Source organism: Dunckerocampus dactyliophorus, chromosome 6, assembly GCF_027744805.1.
Source record: "Dunckerocampus dactyliophorus isolate RoL2022-P2 chromosome 6, RoL_Ddac_1.1, whole genome shotgun sequence".
Taxonomy (NCBI): domain Eukaryota; kingdom Metazoa; phylum Chordata; class Actinopteri; order Syngnathiformes; family Syngnathidae; genus Dunckerocampus; species Dunckerocampus dactyliophorus.
This window is the reverse complement of record NC_072824.1, coordinates 11,268,950-11,294,946: the sequence shown is the minus strand read 5'-3', so window position 1 is coordinate 11,294,946 and position 25,997 is coordinate 11,268,950. Positions and strand designations below refer to the sequence as shown.

General features: G+C 41.1%; 3 protein-coding genes across 12 annotated transcripts in view; all 3 read left to right on the top strand.

Annotated features, from left to right (window-relative positions):
- Positions 1 to 347: 347 nt before the first annotated feature.
- Positions 348 to 5,881, top strand: LOC129182709 (dynein axonemal light chain 4). Its single transcript, XM_054779148.1, has 4 exons — positions 348 to 449; positions 838 to 917; positions 1,161 to 1,244; positions 4,261 to 5,881. Exons 2-4 carry the CDS (start codon positions 846 to 848, stop codon positions 4,423 to 4,425), a joined length of 321 nt encoding a protein of 106 aa, XP_054635123.1. The 5' UTR covers positions 348 to 449; positions 838 to 845; the 3' UTR covers positions 4,426 to 5,881.
- Positions 5,882 to 10,796: 4,915 nt separating this feature from the next.
- On the top strand, positions 10,797 to 16,802 carry LOC129182707 (extracellular serine/threonine protein kinase FAM20C-like). The gene is made up of 8 exons (XM_054779146.1): positions 10,797 to 11,017; positions 11,117 to 11,563; positions 12,535 to 12,707; positions 13,900 to 13,978; positions 15,353 to 15,445; positions 15,600 to 15,715; positions 16,340 to 16,520; positions 16,589 to 16,802. The coding sequence occupies exons 1-8, from the start codon at positions 10,851 to 10,853 to the stop codon at positions 16,743 to 16,745; spliced, it is 1,413 nt and encodes a 470-aa protein (XP_054635121.1). The 5' UTR covers positions 10,797 to 10,850; the 3' UTR covers positions 16,746 to 16,802.
- Positions 16,803 to 17,317: 515 nt separating this feature from the next.
- The window catches only part of LOC129182705 (dynein heavy chain domain-containing protein 1-like), a 36,467-nt gene continuing 27,787 nt past the window's right edge, over positions 17,318 to 25,997 (top strand). For 4 of the 10 annotated variants that reach the window (XR_008570682.1, XM_054779139.1, XM_054779138.1 and 1 more), the window contains exons 1-14: positions 17,321 to 17,446; positions 17,995 to 18,439; positions 18,507 to 18,725; positions 18,783 to 18,992; positions 19,437 to 19,598; positions 19,676 to 19,879; positions 20,014 to 20,124; positions 21,209 to 21,365; positions 21,472 to 21,723; positions 21,791 to 21,934; positions 22,118 to 22,229; positions 22,897 to 23,105; positions 23,180 to 23,423; positions 24,664 to 24,821. Coding sequence is in view for 9 of the 10 variants with exons in the window: in XM_054779139.1 (XP_054635114.1) it covers positions 18,102 to 18,439; positions 18,507 to 18,725; positions 18,783 to 18,992; positions 19,437 to 19,598; positions 19,676 to 19,879; positions 20,014 to 20,124; positions 21,209 to 21,365; positions 21,472 to 21,723; positions 21,791 to 21,934; positions 22,118 to 22,229; positions 22,897 to 23,105; positions 23,180 to 23,423; positions 24,664 to 24,821 (2,520 nt within the window). In the remaining variant the exon portion in view is untranslated. Of the gene's footprint in view, positions 17,447 to 17,833; positions 17,881 to 17,965; positions 18,440 to 18,506; positions 18,726 to 18,782; positions 18,993 to 19,436; positions 19,599 to 19,675; positions 19,880 to 20,013; positions 20,125 to 21,208; positions 21,366 to 21,471; positions 21,724 to 21,790; positions 21,935 to 22,117; positions 22,230 to 22,896; positions 23,106 to 23,179; positions 23,424 to 24,663; positions 24,822 to 25,997 lie in introns of those variants that run through there. The other 6 variants (XM_054779137.1, XM_054779140.1, XM_054779136.1 and 3 more) reach the window with 6 other exon arrangements.

Below are 25,997 nucleotides of genomic sequence, written 5' to 3'. Positions count from 1 at the left end.
TTATAAAAAGTATGTGTAAATGTGTAAAAACATCAAATTTATGAAATATACTTGTAAAAAATACAACATGGATTTAAAAATTATAATAATCATAATGTTAATAAGTCAACAAAATTAAAATATGACTCAGAAATAAAAATATCAATATATAAAATGTATTAATATGTACTGTTTATAAGGATGCTTTCAGGCGTCTTGGCAGTCAAAATGTGAGGTGGTTTCTTAGATATTTCCAAAGCTGCGTGTAAAAAAAAGTATACAAAATATATTTTTAATAAAAATACAACAAAAAAGTAGATGCCGAAATGCTGATTGACTAGACAAAAGAACCAATAGCAAAGCGGCGTGTCTCAGTGGGCGGGACTTCCTCCGAACGTGTTGCTCTGTTTAAAATGTCACCGTAACAACCGACCTGGAACTGGAACTTGAGCGGTCCAAACGGATCCTAAGTATGTCGCGCCGGTGTCACCCAGCGCAGCAGTTTTTAACTGACATTATCAAACCGTGAGCTGCTACCAAGCGTTTGCGACAACGAAAACGTCAAGCATTTTGCTATGGAGCTACAAGCTAAGCTATCTGGGTAGCTTGTATACAATGTTCTAGCTAGTAACCGCCTCTTGTTTACAAACTGGTGTGTTACATTTTTAAAACAAACGTGCTATTCGTGTGGTAATTAATGACATTTATTTCCAGATAGGTACACTTATTGCTGTAGCTAGCTAGCTAGGTTAGTTTACTCCCATCGTGTGGTGTTAAGTGTTATTAGGTGCATTTGGAGGCTTCCTCTGCCATTATAACAAATGTACATTGTGGAGGTTTAATTTCATTTATTTGCAGGAAACGGGATGGCAGGAACCGGCGAGGGAAAGAAAGAAGAAGCCGACTACAAAAGACTCCACAGCTTTCCTCTCATCAGGGTAGGACACACAATTTACAGTAGATGGATGGATGTTGCACTGTCTCTTTAAAGTGAGTACAATGGGATAAAAACACCCCTGCTAGTGATGCTACAGTATATACTGTACATGTGAAATACCGTAACTTAGTACTTGCTATGGTTTCACTACACAAGAAACACTGTGTCATCAAAACTGGTCTCAAGTTTTATGTCTGCAATGGCTTCGGTCATCTCCTATAAGAATATATTGATTTGTCCTTAGCACACGGACATGCCCGAGGAAATGAGGGTGGAGACGATGGAGCTGTGTGTGACAGCCTGCGAAAAGTTCGCCACCAACAATGAGGTATGTGTGTTCTGTTTTTTTTTTTTTTTTAATGCAGCTTAGTCTTAGTTAGCAAGTAACTTATGGCTTTCATAAGATACAACATAAATTACATGGATTTAAGTAAATGCACCCGGTCAGGGGTCGGCAGGCTGCGGCTATTCAGCCTACTTGTTGCAGTTCCCTTCGCCAGGTGCGGTGATTTTCTTTTTAACACCGAAGTGGGGAAATGTGCATGTCTGTGCAGGAGAGGGAAAAGACAGGTGAGGGATTTTTGAGTTGAGTCTTAAGCAAGTTACTGCGCTGTTAAATAAAACAATGTAATTAACGGGCCAGTGTAATTAATGGGAGCATAGCAATATGTTTTATAACAAGAAGCGCGCTGTAGCTATGTGCTCGGAGCCCGTGACACACTAATTGCCAAGATGGTGACTCCAGGAGAGGCAGATAGTGTGCCACGGCAGCTGACTGTACACTCACCTCTCAGAACAATATGTGCTTCCACGTTCACGACTCCAAATACAGTCAAACCTGTCTTAGCGGCCACCTGTATAGAACGGCCACCTGCCTATAGCAGCCACTGAAAAATCCCCCCCAGCAAATTTACATGTTATAGACCCTGTGTATAGCAGTCACCTGTCTAACGCAGCCAGCGGCCACCCATTTTGTCTCCCTTGGTCAATATCTGACTGCATATAGCGGCCAAATTACCAACTCAAGTAGAAGCTTCATGCACGAAAAAGTTTTGTTTTTCAATCAATGAAGCCGTCTTGTGTAGACTTTAATTACTGAGTCCTAGCTCAGTCACAATCATTCACAAGATCCACACAAACTGTCAGTTGTTCCACATAAAAAAGCTGTCTTCTTTTGAACTTGCTATTTCCTGGTCAAACATGTAACTTTAAGAGCATTTGCACCAAAACATTACCGCAAAGTAGACTGGGAACAGGACATGCTCCCAGCGATGCTACAATAAAAAAAAAAACATACGCTAGCATGCATGCGGCAGCGGGAGCAAAACTGAGTTGGGTTGTACTTAATTGAAGTATTTTAGAATGTACTCACGTTATTTTTGGTCAATCCTCATCCACAAATCCATCAAAGTCCTCATCTTCTGTATTCGACACAAAAAAAGCCGTCTTCTTTTCCGTTCGCTACTAGTCTGTTAACTTGTCAGTGTTATTCAGCTCCGAAGCAAAGAAGGAAACTTCTCCTGTTGCTTCTGCCAACTTTATTTATTGAACGCGGCCACCAGACAGCAGCTCAGAACGCACACACATCTCTCAGCATCGTTTCTCCTTCCTGCTTGCCCACAAGGCAAAGGTTAACCAAGCCCCACTACATAGCTGTCCAGCCAATGCCTGTAAGAAATGACACCGTTTATTTCCTGGTGTGCACTGGTCAATACTGTAATGCCGCTTGTTGTGGGGAAGGAGAGACTCACGTCGCCGATGCACTTTAATGGCTTTATTAACAACGGAGAACACTGCAGGATTTTACATCCACGCCAACATAAACACACTTCCCAACTCTCTCGAAACTCACAGCTAGCACTGAGCCTAGCTCTCCTGCTCGGGACGCCCACCGTCACTTCCTGATGAACTAAAGCTGTAATGACACTGCCGTATAAAAAGTAAAATATAAAAAACAAGCGTAAGACATTACTAGCACAGCTTTGTTCTGTGGGTCGTGGATATATTCTATCAGTTATTATTAAGCCTGTAGCTTCCTTTTAGTAAGTAAAAACCTTGGCTATGATTGCACTACATTGTCATGTAGACCTACAAAGTACACTTGGAAGAACAAGAGGTGAATAAATGTATTGCAACTGATGTGAAACTGATGAGGGGTAGGATTAAATAAGCTTTGCTTCTTCCTACTCCTTTTTGGACATGCAAAATTGTGAATTGTACTATGTGATGTGCTACTGTTTGACTCATATGCATGTTCAGGATGAATTAAAACCATGAACCATGATAATAACAAGCCTAGTAGTGCTGTACAACTTTTATCCGCAGTCCACAGTGCCCTCTACTTGTCAGTATTATTATTTTTTCCCTTTTTTTTCTTTTTTTTCTCTACTGGTCAACATTCAAACTGGACGCCAACCTGTCTATAGAGGCCACCTGTCTATAGCGGCCACTTTTGCAGACTCCCTCTAGTGGCCGCTATAGACAAGTTTGACTGTACAAGAAAAATCTCCCAACAACATCAGGAAAAGTCTTTATATTTGTTGCTAGTTGCTTTTGAGAAAATAAGTCACCAAGAGGGTTTGGAAAGTCGCCAGATTTAGCGAGAAAATCGCCAAGTTGGCAACACTGGGCTGCACATGACAGGGGGAAGCCGTTCACAGATGAATACATGAAAGAATTGTTCATGAAAATATCAGAGCATCTATTCTCCGAATAAAAAAAATAAACAGGAAATGATTCAGAAAATGGCATAAAGGTTATTGAGCAAACAACACTGATGTGCAGATATGTGAACTCTGGACTTTTTTTATCCTAAAGTTGGATAAAAAGGAGGCAAAAATGGTTCTTTTAATGGTAAAGGTTCCCTGCACTAGGTTGATGCTAATTTTACATCAGATATCCTATCTACACGCTAGTGATTTGCATTAGCAATTTTACATGCCGATTTCCAACACCTCTAAATATGACAAATAGACAACTTAGATGTAAATTGCACTGAAACAGCTGATATATATAATAAGCCTACAGGCCAACACTCAACACAGGCTGACAAGAGAGAGGGCTTAGATGTTTAACATATCGGCGTCGTCGCCACCTATAGGAATATTAATAGACAAAAAAATTCCCTTCTGAATAAAAGCGCAAGTTATCCCATGAAGATAATTTAGGAAGACTTAATGAAATTCTAGGATAGTCTTTATTTTTAGTTCTACTATCCGTCAGCCACCAATGCATGACTCTCATATGCAGAAATGAGCAGCACAGGAGAACTGTGTGCAAAATGATTAAATGTAATATTGGTGTTTTTTGTTTTTTTTTTTTACTTCTCGCCCGGCGCCCTCCAGAGCGCTGCCAAAATGATCAAGGAGTCCATGGACAAGAAATTTGGCAACTCGTGGCATGTGGTGATTGGCGAAGGCTTCGGCTTTGAAGTGACGCATGAGGTGAAGAACCTGCTCTACATGTTCTTTGGCGGGAGTTTGGCAGTGTGCGTTTGGAAGTGCTCCTAGCACAACACACACACACACACACACAGACACCTCTCTGGGCGCCAATTTAGGAGAAAGAACACCAGCTTCTCGTTAGACTCTGGCTATCGTGGGTGACATGCTGAGGTGGATGACACAGCATCTCACCTTGTTGGACTAGTAGAGAAGAAGTGTTACATCTCAATAGCTTCCTGCCTTATCTTCCTTTTAGCCGTTTCCTTGGTTTCAACTTTTACAGCCGGCCAGGGTCTCCAAACTCCTTTCTCCTCTTTCCTCTGCAGGGAGTGTCTAGTGGGCATGTTTGGGTGTTTGTGTGTGTGTGCTGGACACTCGCACACAAACGCACACAGTTTTTTTTCTTTTTACCTTACCAAACATCGCCACCTTTTCTGCAACAGTAAAATCTCCATGTCATGTCTTTTTGTACACTTGTCCTTTAATACGACCTTTTGATATTTTTTAAATGTGTACATAGTTTGATGAGACTTTTAACGTGTCATCTTCTTACAAACGACCTGATCTACCTTTTTTTTTCTTGCTGTATAAAGGTGTTTGTTATAACCTGTGTGTACTGTATGTGTGTGTGCACTGGAGGACACTTGCCATGTGAGTCAGTGCAATGCAACTATATAAGAGAGAGAACTGATATAACACAAGGACAGATAATAAACTCTGAAAAACAGCATTTTTCAGATCCTTCTATTTACTTGCTCTATTAAAAATGAATAGTTTTTCTAGCACTGCAGGGAAAAAAATGATGGAGAAGGTGCATGGTTGTGGGGATGAAAAAGCAGTTACACAACCACGGCGGTCATTAGTCATTGCATTGAGCATGTTTGTTATCTACTGTCTGCATTTTGAAAAATTAACGAGCGCATGTACTTACCACCCAGGAATAACCAGCAAAGGCTTACGAAGACCAAACAAGATGAAACCCGCCAATGATCAAAGTACCTGACAGTAGTGAAATGTTCAGTAACGGTTTGATAATTAGTGGCAAAGAACTTTGCTGTCATCTTAAGTTCACCTTCAGTTCTCACCCCAACATTGTCAAAAATTAACTTTTTAAAAAGATTATATAATGTATATTTTTTTAACCACCAACTTTAAAAGTCACAGTATATTAACTGTGTGAGACCAGTGTAGGTTTAGCAGCTTGAGGACAAATAAAGATTTTTTTTAAAGGTGAAATGAATTTAATTTATTTGTAGTTGAGAGGAAAATTCCGCAAAATTTCCTACCAAATCTTTTTTTCGAGTCAATATACAATGTTTGGCGGGGGTGGCTCAGTGTGCTGCACTTTGAAAAACCCCCTGAGCTATTGCAATGGGTTTTGACACCAAATAGTGTTGTGCACCTTGCTTTTTGTATTACTATTAGCGATGATTACCTATCTCTCCCTCCCCCCCCCCAACAATTTTGCCCAAAATTGAGTCAGACGAGTCAGGCAGTGAGGAAAAGATAGCTCTTTCTTTGGTAGGAGCCAATCACGAGCTATCAGTGCACTCATAAGCTTGTCAACCCATTGCATGTCAGTATATACAGTAGACCAGTAAAACAACGTAACAGTCTGAGTCAGTGTCATCTTTCCAAGAACAATTTACTAACAACACAAAATTCATCACACAGCAACTTAATACTCAAAAGGTGTATATACAAATATAAAAACATGTCCCAATATGAGTTAAGCATTTTTAAGTTTTCCCATAAGCCATTGTGTCTGAGCAACGCCTTCATTGGGGTGCTGCAATGACGTCACCTTCCCTCTGGGCTTTGGGCTCTGGGTCCTCTGGCTCTCTATGGTGGACAGAAGCAGCATTGCAGCGCCATTTTCTATGCTTTCTATGCTCCAATGAAATGGTTTTCTCAAATGAAATGCATAATGGGAACACATTGGGCTTTTTCATATTAAACTCGTATTGAACTGATGTACTTTTTCCAGGGCCACAAACAACTACATGCAGGGTATCTACAAAAGCAGTGTAATATGCATTGATTTTGACTTAGAACAAACAAGTGTCAGTCTCTGGTTGTTTGCAGAAAGAAAATTGTCTTGCATCATGCCAGTCAGAATGGCATTGTGACCCAGTACTGGGGCGGAGGGGCACTAATGTTTACAGAATCAATATTGTGTACTCAAACATGATACAACCCTAAGTCGGGTCTTATTATGCACTCTACAAAGAACACACATCCTGTTGACATTACTCTCCCACTTGTGTAGATTTATTATTATGACTGGAGAACTGCACTGCATCTGTACCTTAAGGCTGTTTTTGGTGTTGGTCTTTGGTCCAATAGTTGGTCTTTACTATGTATCACAACTCTCTGATTCCAATAAGTCCTGTGATGGTAAACATAAGCCCTGTCCACTCCCGCCCCCGTTAACCCGCCGACAATTTGACACACCTCATTCATAATTCATATCCTCCCCTCTTTAAATATCTCCTCCCACCGTCTTTTATCGCATCACTGTTAAATATTCATACTTGGGAGTCACACTCAAAGCTCTGCTGGTTTGCAGTGAAAACACCATCCTCTTGCACACTGCGCTGACGCTGACAGGTTACGTTAGGGGACATATTACCGCTAGTGGAGGAAAAAAAACTTTACCAGGATGCAAAGTTAGTTCTTAAGTGGCAACTTGGTGGGGGTGGGGAAGAGGGGTGTTATGCAAATTAAGACCACTTATTCTGTCTGACAAACGTTACTTGCTTTGGACCAAAATTGCACAACAATGGAGCTACCATTTAAACAACTGATTTTGGCCAATGAAAATTGCATTTTGGAGCCTGAAAACAATCTTAGAAGTTTGGAAAATATCACTAATATGTCCGAAAATAGTCACCGGGGGAAAATGGAGGATATATTTTAGACATACATGAGTACAGTACATCATAGTCAAAACAGTAATGGCAGATGATGGCACTACTGCAGAGTAGGGATGTCACTAGACGAGACAATGCACAAGATTGGGTCGGGTCTATGAGAACAAAATGAGACAAGATTTTTACTTTACTTTCAAGAAAAGTACAATGAAAGAACCTAAAAAATATACGACAGATATTTCAATGTAGTAATGTAATTTTTATTATGTGATACACTCTTCTGCACTGTGTGTATGCTACCGGCTCCGCCTCCACCCACAGAGACAACAAGACTGTATGACAGACAAAAGGACTGTCTCCGTTCATGTCATTCTATGGAACAAACATGCCAAGGTGCTGAAACCAATGCACAGAGTGAACTCTCTTCCTGTCAGTTTGGAGGCAAGACACAAGGAAAACAGACACGCATACACATGGCAATGTATCGAGGCCGGCAAAATAATGGAGTTAGTTTTCATTTATTGTGTGATTAATTGATTTATAATCGTCCCAGGCCTAGTGCTCACAAGACAGTTTTTTTTTTTCTGAATAAGAAATCTTGTCATGTTTCAATCTCACGAGATCTTGTGACACCCCTACTGTAGAGTTGATCTTTCTAATATGTCATGTAATAATGTTATCTTTACGTGGAACTTTCAAAAAACACAACAAAATTTCTTTACAACACCGACTAGGCTCTACCCCGCTCTAGTTGCGCCTGTTGTTTTTTTTTTCCCACTTTGAAAATGTATGGAGTAAACTGCGAAAGCCCTATCACATTGAGCACATAAGCCAGTAAGAGACACGCTACCAAACAACAACAACTGAAGAAAATGAGGGCCTCCTGTATTTACTTCTCAGTAAGCAGACACACTTTATCCAAGTGTAGACTGAAGGCAACAAGACAACGGGCAGCAGCAGCAGCCAAGTGGAGACGGTGAAGTACATTACTCCATTTTTGAGCCTTGTATCCTACAATTCTACAATGGCAAATCTAACCTCTGATTACTGTTACTAAGGTAGGTACTGCAACTAATTCTTGGTAGTACAGTAACTGATTTTGCCAATGGTACCTGGTCCCGTGAAGGGTGTAGCGGATGCCAACCAGTGTGGCTGTGCCGATGTATGTTGGTAAATCTCACTCTCTAATGCTTTATGAGTAGTGTTGGACAATGAGTTGACAGACCAAGCTTTTAGGTTGATGGCTGCCTGCGCTCAACTCTCATTCTGCGGAATGTGGGGCTAGCTGAACCAGGCGGAGTACAAGGGCATAAATGTCTCCTGATTTCAAAATCATGGCCAGACCCCACTTTCTTCCACTTAATATGACTTATGAGTTCAGTGTCCTTACATACTGCGTCTTCATTCCAAGCCTCTCTCTTAGTGCTGTATCTTAGCAACTCTTAGCACCTGAGATAGTGAGCAGAAGGAAGGAAAGTCTCAGCAGCCACAGAGTGTTTGCTGAGTGCATGGGGCTGACAAAAAAACACAGATGGTACAAAGAAAACAACTTAACATGATCCAAGGTCTGGTTCTGGAGGGGAAGAACTGGAGCAAAAGTCCCAAAAGTCACCTCAAGATATGAGTATAGCGTGAAAAAAAGAGCATCAGACCAGAACAGAGATACATTTTTTATCTGAACATCTCTGGATTGCTTTCTTTTGTGGTGCAGAGAAACACAATTTAATATTAATATGTCTGTGCGTCTTCCGTTCTGACCATTAGAGCCTGTGTCTTTCATGGTGAAGATTGAAAGACTGCAGTAGTTTTTGGAGATGAGAGTGAAGGGATGAAAGCTGCCGGGCGGATGACTCAAGGCTTTAACGAGCTTGTTTACAATACACCAGCAAGGGACACAAGAGGAGGATGTTCCACAAAAAGACAAAAATCTAAGATGTGCACAGGGCATGTGAAGGGAAAAACAAATCATTAGCGCAGGAGAGAGATGTGAAGACGACAGCTTCCTGCTGCGACGCCCAAAACCTAAAGAAATGAAACTAGTCCTGTAAAATGTGAGATTGGGAGCATGACAGAGGCAAATACAAACTGGATTTTGACAAGGATGTGTGCTTTAATTGGAGTCTAACAAGCTTGAGGCTCATCAAATATGGATTTCCATCCTCTTCGAGGGTTAACCAAGAGGTTATTGTGATTCAATACGCAGCAAGTGCCATAGAGTTCAACCACAAAGTAGAGTGAAAACAAGTATTTTTTCGAAAGAAAGACTGTTTTATATTCAGTGTCTAGAAATGTATACAGTACATGCAAAACAACAGTGACATGAAGCCCGCCAGTAGGGGGAGGAAAAGTGCCACAAAATGTTGGGAAAGTTAGCAAACAACAGAGGCGTTACTATATGATACTAATTTTAAGATAATGGGGATCAACGAAGCATCAAATAACTGTCGAGCCGTTAAGAAATATGATTAATAAATTACAGCGATGTGCGGTCAGGGGAGGCAAAAAACATAAAATAAATTGTAATATTTGATCTGTATTTGGAATCATCCAGAAGATACATTACTATCGTTTTTAACGTTTTCTTAAGAAAAAAAATCACTGAATTTGCATATTTTCTGATCAAATACAGGCGAGCGTGACTTCTCGGCTTAGTGAGAAAACCCTGCCTCCCGTCTTGAGTGCACACAGAATTGGCACATGGTGCCTGCCAGTTTCTGTTTGTCACGTTGCCGATAATATAATGTTGCAGAAACAGCAGCCCTAGCTAGCAGAAATCAAATGCACTCGATATATTCTTATGCTCTGCTGAATGAATAAATGAATTTGGCTGCCAAGATGGAGGATTATATAGCCAAACTCACCAGGAGGCATCAGACTTTTACAACAATGTATAAGACCAAAGTGAATTATTCTTCTCTTTTTTTGGTTATTCACGTAATGTGCAACCTGTATTAACATTAAAAAACTCCAAAGGAGTCAGTGCCTCACCAGCCATGAACCTGACCACACGTCACTGATAAAATATTGAAAACATTAAAAAAATATATTAATTAAATGTTTTTGTGGGCAATATTTTTCCAAAAAGTTTTTGAAAAAGAGGGTTCGTCTTATATTCAGCGTCATCTTATATTGTGGTAAATACTTCCGTTTAGCGCTGGAACTCATGATTTATTTATTTTTAGTATCTTAATCATGTCCTCTGTTAGGCCATGAACAAAACACTTAACAGTTAGCGGTTTGGTCTGCAACATATCAGAAAAGAAGCAAAAATGTTGATCGCTGTTTTCCAAAGTTAAAGCTGATGTTTGGGGATATCATGTTTTCCCAAAACACAAAGATAATAGGTATGATTACATGGCTGACCTAAGGAAATTAAAAAACACATTTCAGGGACTGAAATCAGAGGATATTTACATTTTTACATTTAAAAAAAAGAGTAATTGAACACTGTTATAGTTGATTAACTGGATAATCGATCAATCATCGTTCGATTAATTGTTGCAGCACTACTTTCTGTTCATGATATGCAACAAGGGTTTTTAGCTGTGAAGCATGTAAAGCAACTCATACAGATATTATTCATGATAACTTGTTCTTAGTAAATTGAGTGTTGACCAAATGCCAGTTCAGACCAACCAATTGACTGGTACTGAGATCACTTTAACCTGGCACTGTGTCCAGTATGCACTTGTTGAGAAAAGTACAAACAACTGGCTAAAGGCTGACTGGCAGCTGATACTCAATGCTCCTATTCGACTGCAGCAGCAGAAGGTTCTACTGACAAAGTAAGTTCCTACTTTCCTACTTTTGTCTTTGCAAAAAAACACCCTCTGTTCCCTTTCGTCCTCCCTTCAGACTTTCTATGTCTTCTCCCTCCTTTACAGGAGGATGATGTGGCGACTACGCCGTCGCTCCCGGACAATCTGTTTGTCCTTGGCGCTTTTCTCCATTGTCCTGCACCTCCTGCTGGCGCTTGCCTCACTTTCCTTGTACCGCCAGCCCTGTGACCTCCTGCTGGCCCCAGGGCCACGTGTCTCACAACACCTGCTCAACAAAAGCGGCGACTCTATGGTTATCGACCATCCAACCAAGTTACCAGCTGATACCAAGGACCGTGTTGGAATGCTTCGTGACAAACTCCTGTCAGCTCAAGGTGGAGGTATTACACCAGTGAAAGAGGCCCTTGTTGAACCAGTGGCGGCTGGCCTGTCGAAACTAGCGGCGCTGTTTGACCATCCCCTTTACAATGTTCCCATCTCGGCCATACCTGAAGATGACTGGCTGTTGAAAGTCAAACCAAAGATGAAGTCTGAAAGGAGCTCTCAGATATGGTCAGTAGTCACATAGCGAGGGCATTTAATTACCGTACTGACCCGAACTTAAGACCGTATTATTTTCCCTACAAAAAGTTGCTTTCCTGATCTAATCAACCAGTACTGTAAATTCTAGAAAAACTACATCAGTCAAAATGTAAGTGCCTCATCAAAACTTGAAATAATAATTTCTTGAATATAGCTCCAGGGCCGTGTAGGATAGCGTCAGGGTACGGACTTGACCCCGGTCCACCAGTTGGTGACCCCTAAGCTAGCAATTTATACAACATGTGGCACTAAGCCACTTGTCCCCAAGCAAGTCAGAAGTTTTCTTCCTGTTAGTCACACCTTTTGAAAAACCAGGCACATTTACCGTGATACTCGTCAGCTTTATTTTCAACTGGTGGTTCATGACACAAAAGTGGGTCACGGGTCTCACAGAGTACAGAATCCTTCCGGGGAGCAGAAGGGCAAAAGCTCGCTTGATCTTGATTTTCAGTATGAGTACAGACTGTGAAAGCAGGGCATCGCGATCCTTGTGACTTTTTGGGTTTCAAGCAGGAGGTGTTAGAAAAGGTACCACAGAGATAACTGGCTTGTGGCAGCCAAGCGTTCATAGTGATATCACTTTTTGAGCTTTCGATGTTGGCTCTTGCCATCATTGTGAAACACAATTCACCAAGTGTTGGACTGTTCACCCACTAATAAGGAACGTGGGCTGGAGTTAGACTGTCATGAGACAGGTTAGTTTTACCCTACTGATGATGTGTTGTTGCAATAGTAATTCTGCATACATAATACATTACATAATAATGTAATGACCCAATGTCCGTGACTGCACCGAGTGTTCTTATCTGTGCTATTCGCTTGCTGCGAGGGGTGATGGTGGGTCCCACAGTCAAACCAGTTGAGACCCACTGGTCTAGATGACCTTTTACCATTGCAATCTATGAGTGGTGAATCTAAATTGCATAACTCAATGTTTGCAGGGTAAGTGCGAGTGAAGAAGGCTACGACGTCCACTGGAACAGCAGCAGCAACAGCCACCCCCCCTGGCTGCGCTTTCACCTGGGCATCTCCCGCTGGCAACTCTACCCCCATCAGGACCCCAACATGGACTCTGTGATCCAACAGCTCGCCACTCACCACATCGTTAGTGCAGGTGCGACAGGTCCCCTTGACTCTCAAGTGAAAGGGGCGTCACGATGACTTGGTGACTCAAAAGTCTTTTTAATAAAATGAGCGACCAGAACCAGCACAGTGGAGGTCAAGGGTGTTTGAGTGTTCTTGGAGGGCCAAGGCAGAATGGAGAGCTGGGTCGTGCATCATTTTTATTGTCAAGGGTAATAGAATATCCAAACCCTACTGTTGCACTTTTCAGTACCCCTTGGTTGGATTGGAATTGTATGTTTTGGTTTGCTAGTTGTTGCTGTTTTGACACTTTCCAATGCAGAGGCATTCATGTTTGATGCTACTTGCATCATTGTTTCAGTTAGATACTAAAATATTCAACCTGAATTGTCACACTTTTCAGTATGTTTCAGTTCGCTTGTTGTTGGTCGGCAGTTTGGAATTATGCACATTCTATTTACTCAACAAATACCATTTACAGTCTACACGCTCCGCGGTGGAAACACAAGCCTGATCAGGGGCTTGTCAAACCGTACCGTGGTGAAATTAATCTACCTGTTTTGCTTTGGTATGAAAACATGGACTAAAAGAAATATTTATTTAGTCAGACTGAAACTGATATGAAGTTTCCAGACTGAAATGGTACCAAAATGAATCTTGTTACATGCCTTGATAAGGTGATTACAAAGCGATTGAATGCACCATCCAACTGTGTACAACAAATCTACGAATGCTACACAGTTTCTCTCACAAGCACAAGACTCGGAAGTAGACCACTATCAGTCGATGGACTGGGAAGAACATTGCCAAATCTATCATCTGCCTCTGAACACCACACTTAAATGGAATTGATTGAGGTGACTGTTTGCCCATTTTCTTTGGCTCGTCCGTGACATCTCACGTCAACTATATGATCATATATAGGTCATGTTAGCAAGGTATGAGTCAGATCTTACAAATATGATCATATGTAGGTTAGGTTTGCAAGATGTGAGTCAAATTTTTCGAAGGTGATCATACGTGGCTTAGGTTAGCAAGGTATGAGTCAGATCTTTCAAATATGATCATATGTGGGTTAGGTTCGCAAGTTGTGAGTCAGATCATGGGGATGACGCATGTATCTTTCACATTGGGCCTTGTGGGGTGTTGTGTTAGGGGAGAAAAAGCCTGAGTGTTTTTTTTTGTCTATTTTAGTAACATCACTCTCATCCTTGTTTTTCCAGTGCAGAAGAGTGGAGGTACACAGCTGAAGCTGGTGATGTCATTCCCAAACTATGGGCAGGCCATGTTCAAACCCATGAAGTATGTTGATTCTGGAAAATTGAGATTTGACAGAGCATGTGAAACTAACCCTGTAAAAAAATTATGTTCAAAATCCACACCGTTCCAGGGGTTTGATGTTTTGCTTAAGGGCACCTCAACAGACTTGTCTAAGCGTGAAACGACTATCACTTGAAAATAACAAGGCGCTCGGCTGTAATGATGAATGAGACGGCATAATGCAAAGGTGCGCCTCACAAGGCCAAAGAAAAAGCAAAAGATTCACAAAGTTAATCATTTACTGCTTGCGTCATGTAAGACAAGGCTCCATCTTTTGGAAGAAGTGTAAAAAAGAGCCATAAAAACAGAAAAATTGTATGCCAGCTGACTGAGGCCTTGCACGATAGGCTTACATCTAGCATGCCTTATGATGTTTTGTACAACCGAGTGCCATGTGACGAAGGCTGAAGTGCAGAAGGCGGGACATGCGCAGCTTGTATCTCATAATTTTGAATTTTTATCTCATAATTATGACTTTTTAGCTCGTAATTTTGACCTTTTAATCTAATTATGACTAATTATCTCATAATTGTGACATTTTATCTCATAATTGGGACTTTTCATTGAGATATTTTTTGTTTCTTTTAGTGGCGGAAACGACCATTCATAAAAGCTTCCATAAAATTTACATTATAAATTAAACTCAACAGTAAAAACAATGCCATTGAATTTCTTTATTTAAGTGTTGTAGGGGGCCGACACAAAATCCTGTTTAGGGCGCCTCACTGGGTAGGGCTGGCTCTCTTAACATTTACTTAGCCAAGGCACATATTTTACCAAGTGTGCTGTGATGGAAACATTCCGTTAGCACCGGTGAAGAGAAGAAACATACTGCTCAACGACAAATTTGTTTTTTGTCGTATTTATTCTGCAGAAGGGGAAGACAGTTAGTCATATTATGTATTAGCAGAAATACTGTATTTGTTCAAATCAATTGGCCTAATGCTAAAATATAACATTTCCATCACAGTGCCATGATTTATTCTCTAGTATGAATGGCAACAGGTGGATACACAGGTTAATGATGTACTTTCTGCCATATAGTGGAAAAGCATTTAAATGTTCTGCTTGTCACTACGTCACTAGCACAGATTTAAAAAGGTGCATTATTTGTAGGAAATAAAATATTCTCAGACTAATTAAATAAAATATGCTGCAGCGCAGTGGTCAGGAATCACTGAACTAAAGCATACAAAATTATCAAAGCCAAGGATATTTACCGGTAAGTAAAAATACCAATTACAGGCCAAAAATACTTTCCTACCATTGCCAATAGTCTGCTTGAAAAAAAACGTTTTGAATACAAGAAATCCCTCTGAATTCCTCTTGAAGTAAATATCTTCTCTGTGCTTGCAGGCAGCAGAGAGATGAGGAAACCGATTACAACCTCTACTACTTCTCTGACTTTGAGCGACACAATGCTGAAATTGCAGCCTTTCACTTGGACAGGTATAAAGTCACTCGCTTGGGCATGAAAGCGACAATTGCACAGTGGAGCGTTGCGTGTTACACAACACCCCGCTGTCATTTCGTCATGACGCCCCTTCTTTTCTCTTGTGTGCTCATTCTGTCACTTCATCTCACCCTTTTCTATTCTCTGCAGGATTTTAGGTTACAGAAGAGTTCCTCCTGTTGTCGGGAGGCAAGTGGATGTGGTCAAAGAGATCAAAGACATCACAACTGATCACAAGCTGGCCCGGACGTTTTTTAACTCCCCCGGTAGTTCTTAGTTTTTGCATTTAACACCAAGCAGTAGTTAAGTACGGGTCCCCAACCACTGGGCCGCTGCCCAGTATCTGACTTTGGGAAGAGCCGAGTCAGGCCGCAAAAAATAAAAATTCAGACGCAATAGAAAAATCAACACACACACCTTTTAAAAAATTAATAATTTATTTTACTTTGCTGTCACCTCTGGGTCAAAGTGGGCCAGTGTATGCATGAAGATTGGAAAAAAAACCCTCCCCAGTCCAATGGAGATAAAGGGGAGAAAAAGCAAAGTTTGACCGAAAGTATGCCAGCAGCTAACGCGGCAAATCCCTGATGTTTTGTGGGCAGGGATATGTCCGTTTTGGCATCCGTTTTGTATTAAATTTAAAAGGAACTATTCAAAACTTTCCCCAATGGACACTTCATTGATCCCGAATTAATGTCCCCATTCAATTACAAAGATTTTTGGGCGCCAACCTCTATCAAAACAAGTCTCTACAGTAGTTTGACAGAAAAAAAACAGATACAAACTCAGTGGGCTCAAAAACGTTGGGGACCACTGATGTAGATTGCATATTTTGCATGTTCATCCAGAAACGTCATCTCTCCTCTCTGTGCACTTGCGGCTCCCCCTAGTGGGGAACGTGTGCTTCTACGGCCAGTGCTCTTACTACTGTTCAACAGAGCACGCCATATGTGGCCGGCCAAGGAACCTGGAGGCCTCCTTGGCCCTTATGTTGCCCGACCTCTCCCTGGCCACCCGGAGGAGCTGGAGGTCCCCCTGGCGACGCTCCTACAGCCGCAGCAAGCTGGCAAAGTGAGTGGCTGGATTGTTGTTTCATATAAACAGGGATGTCGGGTCACAATATCTGGTGTACTTTACAGATGGGAGACAGAACCAGATTATTGTTCCACCATTAAAAAAACACCACCGTACAACAAGGGCAGCAGACTGGTGGATTTCATGGATATGGTCATACTGGACTTCCTCATGAGTAAGTTCATAATTAAAATGATTATTTTTAAAACTATACAGTATTGAGAATAAAAAAAGAAGGATATACATGTTTGGTACCCAGAGGTCCCCCTAAGGTTGACAATATATATTATTGTGGACAGCTGCATGGCCTCAAAATAGTGCCAATAATTGATGGACAATGGTTTAGAAATATACCAACTCTCTAGACTCTTGGGCTTTCATCCATTTGAATGAATGAAAACCCAGTTGATGTCTAGTGGTATACATTGTGGTCGTCTATAACCATGCATAGCTAGTGTTATGTAGCTTGTTAATGGTGGCATACTTGATTTTTACATAATAAAACTAAAACTAGTCTTTAAAATATGGACACAATTGGTGGAATGACTTCTATAAAATAACAAACGGCAGGTAAATCACTTAAATGGCTTGACTTACTTTGGTGTTTGTCCTCTTAGTGGGTTTGCTGTTGTGTTATGTCCCGTCGTACATCCAAACAAGAATTCTGTCCAAGTTTATACAGTTCAAGCGCAAAGCTCCTGGCGTCATAAAGTGACGTTCACGGCCAGCTACGGAATTGCAAGTTGTGCGTGTTCCCGTGGCAACCGCAGAGCAGGTAAGAAAAAAGTGTTCAACTTTCCCTTCAAATGAAGCAGCGAGGACGCTTTCGTGACGTATACACACATTTAATAAACACTCAAACGACGACTTTTGCTCATTCGAATCACGTCGCCGGATATACAGAACAGCTGTTATTAAAGACGGTAAGTTGTGCTTTACTCTATAGATTGTTCCAAGTGGTAGTGCCGTCATAAGGCAACGCGTTAGGTAGCTTGGCTAGCTAACAAGCTTCACCTAATTTAGCTTAAAAAGTTTTTGAAAGTAACGTTCAAGGGTTATTTAGTTAGATTCCGTTGATCATACTCGCTCAAACTCCCTGTGATCTTATCAATCTCAGCAAATGTTAAATAGAACACGTGATGACATTTTTGCTACACTCTACAAGCAAATTCATGTGCAAGCTTGGCCTACATTAACCAAATTGTGTATTATCAATGTTTAATTGACTGTCATGTTGCATATATGTATTGGCGAGAGATGACTAATTAAACTAGAGTGTCCTCAATGTTATTCTCCACTTACTGTGTCAGGTGGTTGTAGCCTTCATACACTACTACTGTATGCAACAGAGTATAAGGTAACAAGCCATTAATGGATAAATACAAGATCGTGTTATTATACATGGTTAAACACTGTTATTGCTAATGATGGGGACTTGGACTAATCACTAATTAATGTGCTTTCCCTTCAGAAGAGCAGCGAAAATGCTTGTAGTACACCATGAAGACACATTTTGGGAGTTTTGCTGACAATATTACTGCAGCATGCTTGCTGCCACTTCCCAGCTAAGGTCCCACCATGGAACCTCCGAGACGCACAGCAAACTTAGGAAAGCCAACCTGTAAGCCAAAAAAAAAGGACCCCTCTCCTGTTGTTGCTAACAGTCAAGCCACTTTACCGCCACTGTGGCCCGTGCCGTATTGCCTCTCGGCATCCTCGCTGCGCAGGAACCTTTTCGATCCCTCCGCCATTGTTTTTGATGTCCCCTCTGACACGTCTGGTCCTGTGGCTCAAACAGAATCAGGGAAAGTCCTCACAGAGACAAAATGGATTGAAAGGCTTCGATCAAGAGCCTCTGTGAAATCATGCACGGACAATCCTGATACAACTGCTGATGTAGCAGCAGGAGCACAGAGGTACACAATACACGTCTGATTTTGAAAATTGTGCTTCATTTATATGTATTTGTAATCATTGTTTCAGTTTTACGGAGAAAGATGACTCCAGAGTCACCATAAACCACTTATTCAGTCTTCCCGCCATCGTGCCACCTGAAAGTCCTCGTTCTGCTGTGAGTGTAGGCTCAGTGAACACCATCCTAGAGCCAAAATGGACAGAAAAACCACCAAGGAAGGCCTCGGCATCGTGCACGGACATCCCTGCTGCGACTGCTGATGAAGCAGCAGCACAGAGTTACAGCAGGTGTGATTTTTGGCATACATTCACATTGTCATCACGATTCACTGTTATTTGTTTCAGTTTTACAGAAAAAGACGACACAAGAGTTGCAAGAAGAGATTTTCTCAATCTTCCCTTTATCGCTCCAAGTATTTCCTCCGGCAGCCCTCGTCTCGCAGCATCGCGGAAAGGAATCATTGAGATAAAATGGACAGAAAAAAACAGAGCCAAGTCCTCTTTATCATGTGCTGACATCCCTGTCACCGCAGCTGATGATGTGGCAGCACAGAGGTATTTACAATAATATCGGGTGCTTGAAATTTTTAAACAGGAATTTTAATGTCACATTATCCTTTTTTGGGCTTTTTCTTTCTTTTTTTACTCTCCTTGTAGTACAAAATTGAAAAAAAAATTAATGATATGTATCTTTATGAGTTAAAGGGCATATTTACCACATGCAAATAACAATTAATGTACATTAATACATGAAATAAACAAGTAGAGTTGCATGCAGTGAAGCACAGTCCAAATATGTCCATGTGCTGTGTGATACAGTTTCACACCACTCCTGTAGGGGGCAGTAATTCACATTACAATGTGGACTTTTCCTGCCACATAGGGCAAAATTTTTCAGTGTAGCTCCATCTGCTGGTTCTGGTGGGTCAATGTCCCGCCTGGCTCCGATTCTAGTGGCCTGTAGCAGCTGATTGACTAAAAAAATGATGATTGTTTCAGTTTAACAGAGACGGATGATTTTAAAAAACAACATAAAAAGGCGAGCCTTGTTGAGAAGGTTCCTGTCACTGGCATGGAGATCGTTCAGATGTTTGTCAAGAATAGAGATGTGGGAGAGCTGAAGCTGTTCTACTTGAAAGAACCAGAGAGTGACACATACAGGTACACACAAACAGCAAACGGGTCAAGTACCGAATGTGCAGCATTGAATTTGTTTTTTGATCTCCCTTCTTTTCTAGACCCTATGACCTACAAGTGGTGCCAGCTAGCGAGGCTGGTCCCGAGCACTATGTCTTCACCGCCAGCACGGTGCTGCATGTGACACAGAAAGGTTACGGTGGACTCATCAGTTTGGAAGAGTGGTACAGGGAGTCGGTGCTGTGGGCAGCTTTGCAGGCATTCCCCTTTTTTAGGGCATTCAGATTGAGAAATGCGTTCACTCGGTAGGTGACACTCATCAGATTAGTATTTTGAGTACAGTTGTATTACTTGCTGTTTTATTAGGTTATATACCGAGTTGTGGCCAGTGAGGTTATGCAATGTTTTTTTGTAACCCCACTTTTCTTTATTGTACTAGGTGGTATAAAAATGTCCGTGAGACTGTTTTTAATCGAAATTTTGAGCAAGTGCAGGCACAACTGCTTCCAAACATCCCTCAGTATAGAAATGGCCTCCTGCTTTTATCCAAGTAAGTCTTTATTTCTATAGTCCATGCTTCGAGTACTGTGTGAGGTCTGTTCTAATATTAAGTGAAGACTCGAGTTTGTGCAAACGATGAGTCACAAAGGTTGATATACTTTTCTCGTAATTTTTTTTGGATCAGGGGCTTTCAAAGGTTCCTCTCAGAGAACATAATACGGGTAGGGTCTCCCTAATCCACCAAAAATAGATTATCTGGAGCATATGTTCTGCTCACCCCAGACTATGTTTACTCGCTCACCGTACGAACTAAAAACAATCATTTTGCCTTACACATGATTGAAGTTAGCTAACCGTTATTGTCCAGCACTTAATTTCTGATACCGATCTTAACCAATTGGCAGCAGCTCTTCCCTCAAACTAATGTCAGGTCATATCTCATGTAATGAATGAACACACTGTGATGCCACTGGATTTTATAAATAAACACTCTGTGCAAAGTCAGACAAATACTGCAACATACAATGTAGAAAAAGTGACAATTATTTTTTCAACATTTTGTCTCAACAGAATAGTCATGACAAAAAATGACAGAAATAACATGTCCTACTATCAACACGTAATGCTGGCAACAATACAATTTGGAAAGCTGCACATTTCTATGTGCCACAGACATCTATATAAGAACTAAATAAAGTGCAAAGTATGAAACTCTGGACTAATGCAATCAGTAAAATTATAAACTGGGCTCATTCAGCATGGCACATGTGAACGCGACTTGAACGCAGCAAAAACAAAAGAGATTAGAAGTATAGGGAAGACGCCTTACTCCCCCCACCCGTAACCAGCCAGCGATTTCACGGCAAATTGCACTTTAACAGTCCAAAAGCAAAACTTGGAAAATTAATGAACTTAAAACAGATTTTTAGGCCAATACCGGCCGGTATCGGATGTCCCTAAAATATGTTTATCTTTATTTTTCTCGAGCCTTCTGCACCTCCCTTGAAGTGTACTGGAGCCTCTTCGGTAGAGGTCTGCCACACACTTTGAAAGCCGCTGCTACAGAACATCTGAATAGGACACACAATGTTCACATCACTCTCTTATAATAATGGTAAAATACCTTTCTGCAGAACCCTAGAGGAACTCAAAGCGACACACTTGCTGCCTCTGGAAGAGTCAAAAACATACACATTGTTGGAATTTCAGAAAGTTCTGCTCACCAGTATGCAAGATGTTCTGCACAGCCTGAGGAGGTTATCACAGTGTCGTGTCGCCATCCTTAGTAAGGTAGTTTTATTAAGCTCTCAAGCCCGTGTAAAGTGGGCTGGAAAGAATGCATGATGGAGAGAGTCCATTAAGTTGTGGCATATGTTGTTCCAAATGTTTACTCCAGGCCAAAGAGGAGAGTTTCAAGGCCCAGCAGGAGCTGCAGCTGCACCTGGAGTATGCCGACAAGCAACACCATTGCTGCAAACCCATTCACCTACATCAGGCTCACCTGCATGAGCTGCAGAGGGAGTTTGCGCGCGCCGAGAGCATCATGCAGAAGCTGGGGAACTTTGCCACCCTCATCGATCAAATCATCGTGCAGAGTCTCATTACCATCATCCTACATAACACCACGTCCTTCCTTGACGTTCTGAAGGTGAATAGCGAGAGTTGGTTCATTTCAGTGGGACAGAATGATGAAGGAATCTTTTCGTATTTGTCAGAGAGAAACATCTCTGGATGGATGCCTTTTCCAAACTGACTTGTGTTTCAGTGATGACAGTCAGCTGTCTCTTGACCCACCTTTACATCTCTTCCAAGAAACCGTCAGTCAGGCACTTCAGAGTGTTGCTGACTCCATATGCCAGGTGCCGTGCATGTTTAAATCAAAATAATAAACAGTGATCAATGCTGACGTCATGTTTTGTGGCTTCTGTTCAAGTCCCCCAGTTTGTAAATCTAATGGAAACTGACACTATCTGACATTATTACATTAATGTAAATGAAAACATACACAAAGTTCATAAAAAATCTCATGCTCTCTCTTTTAGATGTGTGACACTTGTGGATTTTTCCTGGAGGTCAACAGCAGCAGCCTTGGTTGTCAGGACAAAACACCTGACCTCAGCTGTAGTCCATCTCCTGTTTTCAGTGACTCGTTAGGTATCTTTTTCTGTCCCACAAAACATGTTGGGTGTTATTCACATTAATGTTATTCAACAGTAAAAAGTAATAAAACACATTTTTACAGCCTGTGATAGCATCTCAGACTTTGTGCGAGAACGAAATGCAGCTAGTTTTGGGAAGGGCTCAGGCTTTGGGCAAGAAACAAAATGCAGCTAATTTTGGGAAGGGAATTATTTTTCTTCAAACACTGTCAGAATCTGGGATTTTCTTCTTCAAAGGCAATGTCATGGAAAGAACGCAATGATTGTTAGTTACATCACATTGCTATAATAGGTGCTCATAACCTTTAGAGGTTAGGTCAAAAGAACTATCCAGAATTGTAATGGTACCGTCTGACTTTTCGTCATCAACATTTCGGCCTTGGTGCAGGTCTGACCTAGAATGACAATACCCACTTTCTCATGCTATTATGTGATGGTTGTCCGTATTTGTTCATTATAGAATTGCTATAGCAACACATGTACTGCACTCTCCTGTATATGCTATAAGATGCTGTACTATGCAACTTTACAACTAGTATTACAACTAGTATTCACTTCATTAGTGTCTTGATTGTCAATGCGTCGGCTGATGGTGTGAAGCGTGCACAAATGTTTGTAATTTCCAGTTTGCTTTAGTCTCCTAATGTGTCTCACATTCCCAGGTGAAATACAGGACACAATGCCTGGTCACACACATTATAGCTGCTGTCAGTGGATCAGAGAACAGCGCCCTAACTGGACCAGGATGGCTCTGCGGGGCCATAGGATACCTGGTTCCTTCTACCGTCTATCCAAAGAACAACTTGTGTGGCACATCGCCATAAATGATGTTTCCAAACACGTCTGCAGAGAGCAGGCTGAGCTGATGCAGGCAAGCAATAAAATAATGTCTCCATTTCTCTTTCCAGAATGAACACATTTTAGCATTGTTTCCCTTTTGGACAGGAAGCAGAGTCAGAGATGCAGCAGCAGTTAGAGTGTAACAAGTGGTTGGTGGACGTCCATGTGTTCCTCACCCAGTGGAGTCCAACCTCTCTGGAGAACATGAAAGGTCAACCTGCTACACTGTATCAGGAGCTGATTGAAAAGCTACGCCACTGGATGGAAAGAGTTCACACAGTCCCCTCACTGATCTCGACTTCCAACCAACTATTTATCATCCACTGCTCCCGTTTGAAGGAACATCTAGGTAAGCAAATGAAACCCACTTCCTTGACAGATATGAATATTTGATCAAACAGACACTGGTTCACATGAATAGCTAGATTAATCATATATTCAGCTTTGGTATGTACTCAACTTCAGAGAGCACAGGGTGACTATTAGGGCAATTATTATTAGGGAGGTGGCCGTATTTGTATACAATTAGTTTTAGTATACAGTGTTTCCTCATTTATTGCGGGATAGGTTCCCAAAATAGCGCGCAATAAGTGAAATCTGCAAAGTAGCCAACTTCATTTTTTTTTTTTTTTTTACAATTATTATATATGTTTTAAGGCTGTAAAACCCCTCACCATAGGCTTTATACACTTTTCTCAGACAGGCAATAATATTTTCTCAGATTTCTCTCTTGTTTAAACACTCAAAAAAGTTAAAACCTTAGTTTGAATTTAGTGATCAACCTGCAGGTCCGACACAAGAAATTACACTCAAATTTCACTCATGCGTATTTCACTCTTGTAACAGTGCCTCTTTGTCCTGGCGCTGTTCCACTGTACTGTAGCGATGACACAGGAGACACGGCAGTGCAAAATTGATTGACAATGGTCGACAGCGAGTCAGGACGGAGAAAACAATGGGCGGTGCAGACAGATGAGACAGGGAAGAGAGAGAAAGAGAGAGTCACTCAACTTCCTAGAATGCAGTTCTTCTTAAAGCACCAGCCTCGGCCAGCAGCAGCGTTCATACGCTGTAATAAAAAAAACAAAAGAAGCGCAAAAAAAATTCTGGGAAAGGTGTACTGCGATGCAGTAAGGGAACACTGTAATATTAAATGACAAACAATATAATTCTTGAAAAAAAAAAATTAAAAAGTAAAGTGGTGGCACTTAATTAAAATTACATGTATTACCATATTAAATGTATCGTAAAATATAAATACTATATTGTTCTTTTATGAAGTCTCTTTTTTTCAGGTCAGTGTTGAAATATTTAGCAGTTTTTCAGTCTGAATGTTTCGCCCTACATACAGCAGCATTCACCTTTACAGATGCCATCTTTTCTGTATAGGCTGTCAACCAGTGTAAAATAAAGTTTGTTTTTTTCTGAGAAAAAAATAGAGGCATCTATTTAGGGTGAGGTGTTTATTTAAGTGGAGGACACACTAGGCTATTAATTGGGCCATGGATTTTATTAGAGTGGAAGTGACAATTTGAGGAAATCCTATAACCAACATTTTTCCTGCATCCTTTACTGTTTTTGCTTCCCAGGGCAGCAGTTGACTTTGATTGAAACGGAAGTACAGGAACAGGTATTTGAGCAAATGAAACTGCATTCAGAAAGTTTCTTGTGTGACTTGGAGGAAGCTATTACCGATCTCAGGATGGAGCCCAAAGACTTGCATGACTTCGCAAAATACGCCGATATGGTATGGACGCTACCTGTATCTATACACTCCGATATTTAAGACCAGTTGAAAAATTTCAAGAATTTACATTTTGCACAGTTGGATCTTAACTCATTTAATCCCAGCCAACGACAACCCCTTCAGTACCGGCCATTTTAGACAATTTTGACTGATCTATCAAGGCATACAAAATATTATGTTCTATGGCTATATAAACATGGAACCTACCAAGGAAAGGTTAGACTCCTGTCAGAAAAAAAGTTTGTTTCTACCTTTTTCCGTTCTTTAGTAATCAGCAGTAGAACATAGGGGTAGGGGAAATAATCAATTCTTAGATGCATCGCAGTGCGGATATTGACGATTATTAATCGATTCATAAATGTCAATAATCAATGCTGACGGACCAAAAAAAAAAAAAAAACGGAAAGCGGAAGTGCCGCCCGGGTAGTTTATGGTGGTGCACCTAGGTGTAATGGGTGCCGCACATGGGAGGCAACAAACAACTGCGATTGCCGAAGACTCATTGCCAACGCGTAGTAAACCCTGCACACGGGTGGCGACGAGCGGCTGTGACCAGCTACACTGGCGAGCGACGCATTCACATCCAGAGCGAATTGTACGAGTCTCCCACGGTACTCTCGCGAGTACCGGATCTTGCTATAATTGAAGATAAACTTACATAAATATCTGTTTAAATGAACGTAAACTTATCTTATATGTTTACTCTGGCTCAAATGAGTACACTCCTCCACATTCTTCCACTTCCTCCTTGCTGTCATGTATTTTTTTTCCATTCAAATTCACATGCCAAGTTCCACCTTGTGGCCGTTTTTATGGCTTTAAACTGCTCTAAATGTGACATCCATTAGTGTGCAGTTGCAGTCATCACCTCTTTTTGCCTCTTAACGTATAATTACGTCATTGGGATCGGGCGTTCGGGTTTATGAAAACGTATAAATACAGTCAAACCTGTCTATAGCGGCCGCTGAAGGGAAACGGCAAAAGTGGCCACAATAGACATGTCTGTGATTAGAAGCTGTGCTAGTATTGTCTTTTGTTATGTTTGTTTTTAATATTTTGTTTTTGAATTTGGATTTGGTTGGCTGATCTTAAACTTTTTTGAAGAAAATTTTAGTTTTAATAAAAAAAGTTTTAATATAATCTTTTCACATTTAAAACATTATTACATGTTTCGTT